The sequence below is a fragment of the Apis florea genome, unplaced genomic scaffold (assembly GCF_048593485.1).
Source record: "Apis florea isolate Af1SG1 unplaced genomic scaffold, ASM4859348v1 contig_3791_pilon, whole genome shotgun sequence".
Lineage (NCBI taxonomy): Eukaryota > Metazoa > Arthropoda > Insecta > Hymenoptera > Apidae > Apis > Apis florea.
In genome coordinates, this window is record NW_028256855.1 from 201,710 (window position 1) to 215,136 (window position 13,427).

A 13,427-nucleotide genomic window follows, 5' to 3' on the forward strand; every position below is an offset into this window, starting at 1 on the left:
CGAAGAATCCTAACGTCACAGAAGAATCCTGTTAGAATTAAAAAAAATCATACCTCTGCCTATCTTTCCTCTAATTCCAATCCACACTGTTGTTATAATATTTTTAATTCTACACCTTTCGTCCCATTTCTTTTTCCAGGGTGAATTGGTGTGGTTCGACCCGGGTGTCGGCCACGTGTTGCCGGGAGAGGTGTTGGAATACCACAGGGCCGCCAATGTTCTCTCCGTGCAGGCAGTGATCGCCGGCAAGGTATGAGAAATCAATTTACCGTTCCCTCTTGTGTAGTAAAGGCGAGCGATGTTGAATGGAGAGAAACGTACGTACGAAGAGTAATGACGAGTGTGAAAATGTGGGACACATCGATCGCGCAAATTATTCTCAATTCAAAACGATCGGCCGGATAAGTTATGCAAGATCTGTGACACAACCTCGATTATGATGCGCGAAGTGAAGAATCGTTCTTTATTTCCACGCTCAAAGATGAATATTTTCTCTCTCTCTCTCTCTCTCTCTCTGTATATTCTCTTTTTTCTCTTTCTCTCTCGTCCATGAGAATAGAAATCGGATTGTTTACCGTTCGGCTAGCAGACGACGTTAACCAATGAAACCGGGTTCCACACGTTATTATCTCTCGAAGGGACGGAGGAACTGGATGGAACGCGTGTTAGAGAGTAGTCAACAATACTAGTTGGCCAGTTCGAGGCCAAGGAGCAACCGGTTATTCTGCATTTCCTTAAAGTGAGCCTCGCTTCGGGCGAGGTTCTTACTATGTTTCCATTGACTTTTTGCTCGGCTAATTTGGCGCGGGAACAATGGAGAGCTGGAGGACTGTATTACCACTAGCTTCGTCACGTGGGTGGTTGAAAATGTAATTTTTAATTTTCACGCAAACAATAGCTGGTTGCAGTTCCATGTAGTTCGAGTATCGATGGAAATAAGATACGTAACGAAAAGTTTTACGATAATGGAAGATAGGATACCATCTTGATTCGATTAATTATCATTTAGTCTCCAATTATTGTAACGATCCAGTAAAATGAAATATTCAGCGTCTTTTTGAGCAAAGCATATAATATTATAATAATCCACGAATATATTAACATCTTGTTAATATATATAATTGCTACGTGATACTAATGGCGGCAAAAGAGTGATACTTGGCTACAAGTTTCTATTGAATCTATTATCGTCACGACGACGAGGTTGAAAATATTATATTGATTCAATTTATATAATTGCTGTCCGAGATAGTTGTTACGTGGTCTGAGTTTAATTACATTGGTAAGAAAGTGATGCAAGTTGCAAAATTTATAATGACTATTACTATAACGACATAGCTGCTTAATTGATGGTTTAAAGATATTATTCTATATAATTACTATATAATTCGAGATAGGTATTATCGGTAGCAATAAAAATAAGACTCGATCGTGAAATTTAATACGAATATAGAATTTCTATTACAGCAACGTTTCAATTTCGAGAACTTCTTAACAACTTGTCCCAATATACTTGCACACAACATCCTGTTCCCCCTCACAGGAAGAGAATCGAGAAACGAGATTTCCACGACGCGGGATAGCCAGGATAGTCAAATGGTGCGGGTCCCGGGTAGAAAGTCGAGACGAATGCCGTGCATACCTCTCGTCGAATACCGCGTCGAAATACTTCCGCGAAAGTGGACTGCGAGTGGAACACTATGTTGGAAAATTATCGTCCACACCGATGTATCGATCCACGCGTGAAAGTGCATATCGAAAAGGGGCAGCGTACCGGCCGCTGTTTGCGACACCTTCTTGCACTTTCAAGCTCCAAGGACAAGCTCCGTGTATTGGCAACACAATCTTGTCCCCGCGTTTTTTCCCCTTCCTCTCTTTCACTTTCGTGAATTCGTTTCGAAACCGCGCACTTCGATCTCGATTCGATTTATCCAAGATGGCTGGCCAAATTAAATCAATCCGTCCGTCTATTTTCGGCAATTCACTCGAGTTAGAGAGAAACGTACGAAGAATAAATATCTTTGCTATACGAACATTGTGAAAGTTCGCAATAACAACTGATTAACTTTCGTGCAAATAATTCTATGACAATATTTAATCGCGGGAAACTATTATCTGTCTTATTTACGATTTTACAACAATCGGAAGAAAAGTTGAGAGCAATCGAAAATAATGGAGAAAAATTCTATTTTCAAAATTCTTCGTAGAATTTAAAGGATACGATAAATCGTAAAAATAAAATGTAGCTAAGGTAGGTATTTTGTATAAGTTTATAAACGAGGAAGATACCGTTTGCGGTAACGATATAATAATAGTCGTAAATTGTTTCACGATCTCGAAGAAACGGTTTAAATTCAAGCATTACACTCGAAGCACTAATTGCACACCCCGACTGCTCGAGAAATCATTACGTTTCCTTCTCGAGGAAAAAAAATTTCCAACAATTGTTGTCCGCGCTTGGATATTGTTTCGGTTGTCGACATGGGAGAGAAATTCATGAGTAGAGCGTAGAGAAGTTTCGATAAATCGTTACGTCAGATTATTATAAAAAAAATCGCGATTATTCTTTCGCGTTCATAATTTTTAATTCATCGGTCGAACATACCGAACCGAGACACGGTGGTATCGATTATTTTTCACCGCGTGGTCCGATTTCTCGATGCATTGTCGTGCATCAGAGTCCAGTTGTACGGTGTCCTATTATAGTTAACGATGCACACAGGCGTAGAACTGACTCGGTTTTATAATTGCGATCGTTTCATAATACGATTAATTTTACATAACGAATTTTCTTCTGAGATAACGTAAACGTGAGAAAATCGTTGTATAAATAAATATATAACGCGTCAGATATAATTCCTTGCTGCTAATTAGTTAAGAGGATTAAATCGTACGATCTCGATTGTTCGATGAAAAGTATCGAACAATCGATCGAAAATGAATATATTACATTTTTCCACAGACATCTTATCGATTATCAAAATATTTTTCTCGTTTCTTGGATCTCGAATTTTCGAGATGATATTCGCGGAAATCTTGCAACAATTCGTCAAAACGATTAACAATAAACAGACAGCCTTCTTCGTTCCATTCCACGTTTATTGAAAACGTAATTCCTATATAAACTTTCCAGATCCATTTACAGGAAAACTTTCACGCCATTTCTCTATCCTTTTAATTCATCGAATCGAATCGAATCCTCGGCTCAAACATCTCGTAACAATTATCCACGATTTCCTAAAATCGACTCGACGCAACGTTCATAACTTTCCTTATTAATCGTCGTTTAACTGGTTAAACTGGTAAACCGAGGCGCGAAAAATTTCGACTCGGAAAGATATCGAGCACACGAAACGAAACGCTTTCATCGTTACAGCACCATGAAGGATCGGCGAGTTCGTTAAAACTCCGGTAACGGGATCGGTCTCTGTTTATTATTGCGAGGGGGGCCAAGCCTGTTGTGCGCTTGTTGAACGTTCATACGTGTTGCTACGTTTCCCCCCCTCGTAATAAAACGCGAAACGCGGCGACGCCAATGGAATCGCAACTGCAAACTCAGGCAACCCGGTATCCGGTTAAGTCTCACGTGAGTGGCTTTCGCGTCTTATGTGAATTCGCGCGAATCTTCCTTTTTTATCGTGCATTCTCTCTGCCGGAGATCGGGTCGCAACAGTCGAGAAAATCGGGCAAAAAAAGTGGACGGAAGAACAGACCGAGAAACGTGCACGAGGATGGATGGAAACGGCCAAGTTTGGAGAGCTTCTTAGGCTTAGATAAATAATTGTGACGAACGAGGAACGTGAAGTGGATACCGTGGATGATCGTGCGCTGGTGATGGATGAAGTAAAAGATCGGCGTTCAGCTCTGTAAAATCGTCAGAAACTGGAATCAATCTTCGTTTCGAACTCGTCTTCGTTAAAAATAGGAATGGCTCGAGTGGAAAATCGTCATTTCCATAATTCTACGATCCTTTGAATCGAATTAATAATTAAAATATTATCGTCCTCGAAATTTGCCTTTTCTCCAAAAATATCGAAGCGCGAAATTATCGTTCTACGTTCTAATAAAAATTCTGATAAAAATTATTGTCTTCTTCTGAAATGTCAGTGGCCAAGCTAAAGGATCGTCGCTCCGGCAATCCTTTGCCCACGAATTATCGCCAAAAGTTGGAACCATCTTCCTCGAATTCCTCTCCAAAGTATCCAGTATCGAATTCGAACTCGAGCCGTTACACCTGTACGTCCAAGATCAAGCTCGATTCGAGGAAAGGATCGGACGGCAGACGTTCCTCGACATGCCAGTGTCACAAATTTGTCATGGACTCGACGAGCCGCGATGTTTCTGCTCAAAAGTCAAGGTTACGCTCGAAGGAAAGTGTCTTCGGCCCCAAGGACGAGAATGCGCGTGGAGAGTTTCTCGAGGAGTGTTACAAATCGACGAAGCCGAGGAATTTGAAGCCGGCCTTCGAATACTTTCGAGAGGATGGCTCGAGCCTCGATTTGTCCCACGATCGAGAGTTTTCTCGGATCTCTCGTCCGAGGGATGATGGCGGCAGCGATGGCGACAGGTTCTCGAGGAGGCAAGGTACACGGAGGAGGACAAGAATCGTCGAGGGAACAACCTTGAGGGAAAGGATGAAGAGGACACCGGAAACCTTGGCGTATCTATGCGTTCGTGTGATCGTCGAAAATGTAATGTGGTGCGAGGAAAATCAGATCGTTTGCGAATTGCCGAAAGATTTCTTTTTTCAATTGTAAAACATCGAAAGAAACCGGATTAGAAGTATTTCGAAATTCTTGTGTTACTGATTTATCGAAGATTATATTTTATTTGGAAGAATGCATTTTTTTTTCTTTTTGTAGATGTTTGCTTCTTTAATCAGGAGTTGGATTATTTTTGATTGATGTCACAGATTAAGAAGAAAATTTTTAAATTTTCAGGCCAGATTATTGAAAATTTGCTTCTTGCGTTCCATTAAGAAAATTGAAAAAAATTCGAAAATCGTGAAAATTAAAGTTCAGATTGAATCATAGAAGATTTTATTATGACGTGATGATGATTCCGTTTCAGCCCCAGATCTTCACCCTCACTAATTTAAGCGGAGTAAAGCCAAGGCAGGATCTTGGGCAAAATGGAGTCGAAGACATGATCCAATTAACGTGAGTTTTATATAATCCGTGACAATGCGTGAAAAATTAATCTCAATTAAAAAATTACAGTGACCTAAACGAAGCGTCTCTGTTATGGAACCTGAAAATAAGATACGACAAGGAATTGATATACGTGCGTATCCCTGCCTATTTCTCATTCATCTTCACTCCTTTTCCATCAACACTTTTTTGTAATCGAATTAACACTTCTCAGACTTACACGGGAAGCATCCTAGTTGCGGTGAACCCTTACAAAATGTTCGACATCTACGGATTGGACCAAGTGAAACTCTACGAAGGACGAATACTTGGCACACTGCCACCGTGAGTTACGAAAAATCTATTTAAAATTACGAATAAATTGTAATAAAACAATCGAACGGACAGAACATAAAAAAAAATAATTCATAAAATTCAAAAACGAATTTAATCGCTAGATTCTCAATTTTTCTCCTTCACCCGACATTCTCACGCCCCCTAAAATTTTGCAATTGCAGCCATCTGTTCGCCGTGGGCTCGTCGGCGTACAGCCAAGTGACAGCCGCAAATAACGCTAGCGCGAATCAAGTGGTTGTTATTTCCGGTGAATCCGGTTCGGGAAAAACGGAATCCACGAAACTCGTAATGCAGTATCTGGCGGCTGTTAACCGCGCGCCAAACAATCTTGTCACCGAGCAAATTCTCGAGGCCACGCCGTTGTTGGAAAGCTTTGGAAACGCGAAAACACCGAGGAACGACAACAGCAGCAGATTCGGCAAATATTTGGAAGTATATTTCAGAGAGTGAGTAAGAACGAAGAAACTTAATAACAAAACGATTATTCCTCCATTGTTCTCTTATCCATTTATTTCCCCCCCCTTCTCCCCTTCAAGGGGACGACTTTCCTCTCCGAATGCTCGCCTCGTTCACGTACGAACCTGTGTACAACATTTTGCATTTACATATTGGACACTTTTGAATTAGGCGTCCACGAGCTAAACAAAATAATCATTGTGTTTGAAAATGCATAAAGAGATATTACTAATTAAACCAAGCTAATTCATTTCTTCGAGTGTGTTTGCATTAGAAAATCAGTTTTGTCATGTAACAAGCGTAAAGAGAAATTATACAGCTTTCGTCGTAACCGATAACCGTTCTTATTAATTCGCCGATTATTTTTTTTTTTTTTCAGCGGAGTCATCGTGGGGGGAAGGATAACTCAGTATCTCCTCGAAAAGAGTAGAATAGTCACGCAAGCGCCAGAAGAGAGGAACTATCACGTGTTCTACGAGCTGTTGGCCGGTCTCGATCAACAGCTGAGGGACAAATACGGATTGCTCACGCCCGACAAATACTTTTACCTCAACCAGGTTTTTTTACAAAATTTCCGAGAAAATTTCTATCAACAGAGTGCATCCCTTCGATACGCCTGGATTAATCTACGTGATTCATTCAGGGTGGAAACTGCGAGATCGACGGGAAGACCGATACCCAAGACTTCAAAGCGCTGCTCTCGGCCATGCAAGTGTTGGGATTCACTTCGGAGGAACAGGACACGATTTTCAAAATTCTGGCCAGCGTTCTCCACCTTGGCAACGTGTACTTTCACAGGAAGCAGATGAGGCATGGCCAGGAAGGGGTGGAGGTCGGTTCGGATGCGGAGATCCGTTGGGCCGCTCATCTCCTTCAGGTGAACTCGGACGGGATCATCAGAGCGCTCACGACCAAAACGACAGTGAGTGAAGAAAAATAATAAATTGGTATAGTTCGACACGAAATTTTCAATTTTATCGCAAACACGCTCGATTCTGGATAATTCGAATTAATGTAATCGCGAAATTTGGAAGGTTTCTTGGAAGAAAAGAAAAAAAGGATCGATGTTCTAACGATACGAGACATTATTTTTGCCATTCCTTCTATTTTTTTCAAGTACTTTATCGCGTTATTATATAAGGATGGAGTTTTATACCGTAAATAAATAACGATTATTATTATCATCGATAAATCGATAACCGAATCAATAACTCGTACCCACAGGAAGCAAGAAACGAAAGAGTTTTCACTGCCTTGAACATCGACCAGGCTTTGGACGCGAGAGACGCGTTCGCCAAGGCTTTGTACAGTTCATTGTTCTCCTGGCTGGTCGCTCGTGTCAATCACATCGTCTACAAAGGGACGAAACAGACGGCCGCCATCTCGATACTCGATATATTCGGGTTCGAGAATTTCACGGAGAACAGCCTCGAGCAATTGTGCATCAATTACGCGAACGAGAACCTCCAGTTCTATTTCAACAAGCATATCTTCAAACTGGAGCAACAAGAATACGCGAAGGAAAAAATCGATTGGACGACGATTAATTATACGGTGAGAGAAAGTCCCCTCCTTGATTTAATTGGCCATCCATTTTCTTTTTCTTTTTTTTTTTTTTTTTTTTTTTTGCATAAACGAATCTTGATGAATTTTCGTTTGGAAAGATACGACAGCTCGTTTGAAATTGATAGGCGATTATGATTAATCGTCCGTTATTTTTTTTTCTTTGTTGATTTATAATTAGATACAAAAAGTAGTTTTTCTACACTTTCAATGTAATAAATGGAATAATTCTGAAAAAAACAGAATTTGAATTTTTATATTAACAAAATGTAATATCCTGTATTTTCAGAATTTTAGAATAGAAAGAATCGTATCGAAGAAAAAATGATTTTCACAGTAAAAATGCGGTATAAGTTTAATTACACTTGTTCACAAATCAGGATTCGTATATAATGAATAAAATGAATAAAATGAATTTGATTTTAAAAAATCAAACTTTCGATTTTTTCCTGAGATAATACGCACTTTCACCTTACATTAATTGTACACGGAATTCATTTGATATGCAGGATAACCTACCGGTGATACATCTAATCGCGAAGAAACCAGTCGGTATCCTTCATCTCCTCGACGACGAGAGCAATTTTCCCAAAGCGACGGATCTCTCCTTCTTAGAGAAATGCCATTACAATCACGCGTTGAGCGAGTTATACTCAAGACCGAGAATGAATTCCGCGGAATTCGCGATCAAGCACTACGCCGGCCAAGTTTGGTACAACGTGGAAGGTTTCTTGGACAAGAACAGGGACACGTTGAGACCGGACGTGGTGGAATTATTAATAAGCAGCAAGATATCCGTGAGTTTTTTGTCCATTTTCTTCTGTCGAGTGGAATTATTCATTCTCTCTTAAAACACTTTGTCGAAGTTTCTCAATCGTTCCACCATTCCTTTTCAGATGGTGAGCAAGATGTTCCAACACGTAAGGACGGCCCACGAAGCCAACAAGACCATGAACAAACCGAACGGCAGATTCGTCACTATGAAACCGAGAACGCCGACAGTGTCGGCTCGATTTCACGACAGTTTGCAGCAACTTTTGGATTCCATGTCTCAGTAAGAGAATCGATACGGAAATTGACTCCGCTTGTTTTCGAGAAAAATAAAAAATTGTTATTATATTAAATCGGGTATTGTAAATTAAATTTCTGTTCGTCGTTTTCAGATGCAATCCATGGTTCGTGCGATGCATCAAGCCGAACACGGAGAAAGCGCCAATGAAGTTCGACATGCCTTGCGTCCTCGAGCAACTAAGGTACACAGGGATGTTGGAGACGATTCGCATTCGAAAAACAGGTTACCCCGTCCGACTTCTTTTTGGACATTTCGTGGACCGATACAGGTATCTCGTGTCCACGCACCTGCCTAGAGGCGCCCCCAATAAGGAACTTTGTCGCATCATTTTGGACAAAGCTGCACCCAAGGATGCGCAAGCCCAATATCAACTTGGCCTCACCAGAGTATTCCTCAGGGAATCTTTGGAGAGGACTTTGGAATACAATAGAGCTCTGATTTTGGAAAGGGCCGCCATAACTGTTCAAAGGTATTGAGATTTAAGAAGAATTTTTATTCTTCGAGGCAAAAAGTGAAAATCGAAATTTCGAAATTTAGAAGAAAAATGTTTGAAATTTGTTGTAAAAATTGACAAATCCCAAGATCTTATTTTTATTGGAATATTATATATAAATATATATTTCATTTTTCCAATAAATTAGAATGCCTGACATTCCTATCTTTTATTATAAATTTTTGGAAAAATTAATTACTCGATTCGTTTAAATTTATTTTTAAACTTTCAATTCGAAAATAATTTTTAATCAAAGCATCTAATATAGCATCTAATTATTGCATTATTTACGCATCAGATACACAAGAGGATTCCTAGCCAGAAGAAGATTCCTGAATATTTCACGGAGCACGGTGTTGATTCAAGCTGTTTATCGTGGTTATCGCGAGAGGAAGAAGTTCAAATCGTTGAAGAAAGGCGTACTTATGGCGCAGAAGATATACAGGGGGAAAAAACAGCGTGAGAAGTTCAAAGTATTGAAAGAGGAAATGGCAAAGAGGGCGGAGATCGAACGAGCGAGTAAAGAAAGAGCCAAGGCGAAGCAACAGAGAGAGGAGCAAGAAAGAACTTCCAGAGCCGTGGCTGGTGTTAATCATTTAGAAATTCCCGCTGAACTTGCCTTCATTTACAGCAAACTCGACGGTGCGTATCAAAAATATTAATTTAATCCAACCCAATAATTTTTTCAACCTTATAATTACCGTATACTTTACTTTGACTCTGTTTCACATCATATCTTTTTGCATCTTCCGCATACGTAATATTTTAATTTTTCAACGATCAAATTATCCTAATGGATGTATCGAATCGACCGATTTGATTCATAACAATTTTTCCTATTTTACCTATAAATTAATTCAAACTTATTTTTGAACAGATTGGCAGCCAACCCACACAGAGAGAAATCTGTTAAAAGTTGTCGGTCAAGTGATACCTATGCACCACAATTACACGTTGCCGAACGACATCGATCAGCACCAATTCTCCAAATTCACCAACATTTACTTCAAAAGCCACATCTTCGGTATGAAACGGGAGCCCATAAAGACACCGTTCCTCGCGAAGGCTCGTGATCAAGATTACACGGACTCGCTGATGATCTTCAAGATGATCCTCCGCTTCATGAACGAGAACAACTTGAGCGGGAAAAGGGAGCAAGCATTGGGCGATTACATAGTGAATAAAGGGATAGTGAACGAAAAATTAAGGGACGAGATCCTTTGCCAATTGGCAAATCAAACGTGGAAGAACGAGAACGACGCGAACAAGGAGAGAGGCTGGCTGTTGTTGTCCAATTGTTTATCAGCTTTTCAACCTAGTTCTACGTTGTTCAAGTATCTTTTGAAATACGTGTCCGACCACGCGTACGACGGTTACAAGGCTTATTGCCAGAGGAAACTTTTACAAGGAGAAAGGACGATATTCAGAATAACGAGCAACAATCAGCAAATCGTTCATCACGTGCCCAGAAATTATCCCCCCTGCGTGTTGGAGTGGAGAGCGAACAGGAATCGAGTCAACATGGCTTTGAGCGTTGGATTTTACGATGGTGACTTGGATTCTTCGATTATGTGACGCTTGAGCTTAACTTTTTCCTTTTAACGTAAAAACTTCGTATCTTTCTCTTCGGAAGAAAAATTTTTCTCTCTCGAATCGATCTTTGGATCCTTGTTATTTGTTGTATGTACACGATTCCATATTTTTTTAATTAAGAAATTTCCAAAGTGAAAAGTTGGATTTGATTTGAAAATCAGATCGACTTTCTCTTTATATTATATCTTTAACGTTATCACTTTTTTATTCCACGTTTTCTAAAATTCAGCAGACTACTCGTGTTAGTCATTTTCATTTTCATCGGTTCAATTCAGACAGATTTCGAAACTATAGATTTTTTCCAAAATAACAAAACTTCGATTAGAAAATTACTGTCAATCATTTTCAGGCGAAACGGTCACCTGTGCGGTGGATTCTTGGACAACCTGCGAAGAATTAGCCAACCTGGCTGTCAACAATCACGGTGTAGACAATTCTGGATGGACCATCACCCTGTGGAATCAATTGGACGGGCCAGACGCAATCGTTACAGAGACGAACGGTTTCGATTACGTGTTGGATTTGATTTCAGAGATGGAACTAGCACCGGCGTTCCCCGCCGCCAAGCACATGTTCTTGGAGCAACGGAAGAACAGTTTCCCACCGATCAAAAAGAGAGAGGTGAGTTGGATCGTGTCTTGCATCTCCCTCCATGGTGTAATAAAATTCTCTCCCCGGTTTAATTTAGCACGCGCACATAATTCGTGAGCTGGAACAAGAAATAGAACCACCGGTTCTGAAAACGTTCCAGCCCCTTGAGCGGAAACCAGTATCCAAGGTTGTGGATAAACCCGTCGAACCGGAAATTCAATCGCCGAGGAGACCTGCCGTCCCTCCGCCTCAACCACCTGTGACCAAGCCATCGGTAATTCTAAAATTAATTTCGAAAAGAATTTTCCATTTTTTCTCGACGAAGAAAGTTTGTTCTTTGAAAAATTAGCGACGGAATTTGAATTTTAGATTGAAAAAAAATTTAATGATTACAGTTTAAATTTTGAAGAGATATCGTTCGTTTCGAAGAATATTTTCGAAGAAGATAAATAGAATTACCTTCAGTTTTTTGATTATCAATCCTCTGCTCTTTCGTACAAATACAAAGATAATTATTTCGAATATCTTCACTTTTAGGTAAGGAAACAATCTCACGAGGCAATATTGGAAAGCACAACAGAGACTGGCCTATCTCGAAAATCAGCTTTGAACGACAGATACTTCGAGAAAGAGAAGCAACGTAGTCGCAGCTTGGACAACTTGTTGCAACCAGAAGTGGTGTCACCTCCGGTCAAACTGGCCAATCTTGGATTATCTTCGTCCAAATTGAACGAGCGTTATCACAGTCTTGAAAGGATTGGCGAAACATCGGCTGTCAGCAACGTGGAGTACATGACAAGGAATGAAATAACTCAGGAGAGAAAGTATAGCAGGATAACCAGGACCACGGAGCCAAACATCGAAGAGGAAGATCTGACCATCGACTTTGAGTATCCCGATATCCAATCGGTTAGTCAAACCGGAAGGTCTGAAGATGACAAGAGCAGTTACATCAGATCGCAGACTAGATTCATCAAATCTCAATATCCCGGTGAGCAATGTCAAACTGATCCTTACGTTCTTTCAGATCAATCCACTTCCCTCTACTCACTCAACAGCAAAACATAAGATTTATTAACATAAGTTCTTTGCATAACCAAATGCATTTCTTTCGTAAAGGCAAACGAGCATTGCCAGGCAGCCAATCAAGCCGCGCCTACATCGAGAAGAGCGAATACGGCGTGAAATCCTCGGCCATGTCTGACACGAGCGAAGCTCCTTCCCTGGCCTCTCACGTGAGACGGGTCAGGGTGCCTAGTCAAGCTTCGGACGTGGATCAGTTCCTGGACGAATTGTTCATGCCGGTTCTGGATGGAAATTTGGACGAGTTGTCGGACGCGAGAAGCCTCGCGGCCAGTATCAAAGGTACGAAGGACGACAGGTGCCAGAGTGGTGCCATAATCGTCGAGAAGGGATTCGAGGATGGTGTGGAAACCGTGGAACAATTCATCGAAAGCGTGACGAAGGGGGGGAAAAGCGAGGAAGGAGGGATCACAGCGAGAGAATTGTCAAAGAGGATCAAAGGTGGTGGGAACATGGACATACCTAATCAGAACGCGACATTTAACTTTGGTGCCATTACGCCGGGGATGATGTCACCCCCCATGATGATGCCAATGTTCAGCACACCTCAACAAGTGCCTGCTGCTCAAAGCACGAGCATGAACATGGGTCCTGGCTTCATGCCCATACCGATTTACAGTATGCAAGGGTTGAGTCTCCCTCAGTACCCTAATTCGCCCCCTAATCAGAGCAACGACATGATGGCTTACCAGCAGAACTTGCAACGAGCCTTCCTTCAGAGTGCCATGGCCCAGAATATACAGATTCAGCAGCAATTGCTGGCCCAGAATCAGGCTCTTCAACAACTGCTCGTGCAGAGCCCGCAAAACTCGTCGCAACAACCGGTGAGAAATTATTTCGACGCTTGATTAATAAATAAAGTGACAATGATGTGGGACACGAGAATTTTCGATTATTTTCTGGGATAATTGAACTATTTTATATATTTATGAAATTGAATAAATGATTAATCGTAGCAAGAGTGTGAATATTTATGTATTTATTGGAAATTTAAAGCTAAACGTATCGAAATATTTCTAACTTGTGATAAATAAATGAGGCTATTGTTTCCGTATCGAAAAACGAGACAAATATACGAATAATTATAAAG

General features: G+C 40.7%; 1 protein-coding gene across 3 annotated transcripts in view; it reads left to right on the top strand.

The window, feature by feature from the left end:
* The window catches only part of Myo10A (unconventional myosin 10A), a 71,199-nt gene that overhangs the window by 16,644 nt on the left and 41,128 nt on the right, over positions 1–13,427 (top strand). For all 3 annotated transcript variants that reach the window (XM_086915518.1, XM_086915516.1, XM_086915517.1), the window contains 17 exons: positions 140–250; positions 5,071–5,159; positions 5,220–5,283; positions 5,365–5,474; positions 5,648–5,932; positions 6,322–6,499; positions 6,586–6,864; positions 7,167–7,496; positions 8,015–8,302; positions 8,402–8,559; positions 8,669–9,046; positions 9,369–9,712; positions 9,948–10,619; positions 11,013–11,284; positions 11,352–11,528; positions 11,792–12,245; positions 12,374–13,161. In XM_086915518.1, the coding sequence (XP_086771644.1) occupies positions 140–250; positions 5,071–5,159; positions 5,220–5,283; positions 5,365–5,474; positions 5,648–5,932; positions 6,322–6,499; positions 6,586–6,864; positions 7,167–7,496; positions 8,015–8,302; positions 8,402–8,559; positions 8,669–9,046; positions 9,369–9,712; positions 9,948–10,619; positions 11,013–11,284; positions 11,352–11,528; positions 11,792–12,245; positions 12,374–13,161 (4,977 nt within the window). The remainder of the gene's footprint in view (positions 1–139; positions 251–5,070; positions 5,160–5,219; positions 5,284–5,364; positions 5,475–5,647; positions 5,933–6,321; positions 6,500–6,585; positions 6,865–7,166; positions 7,497–8,014; positions 8,303–8,401; positions 8,560–8,668; positions 9,047–9,368; positions 9,713–9,947; positions 10,620–11,012; positions 11,285–11,351; positions 11,529–11,791; positions 12,246–12,373; positions 13,162–13,427) is intronic.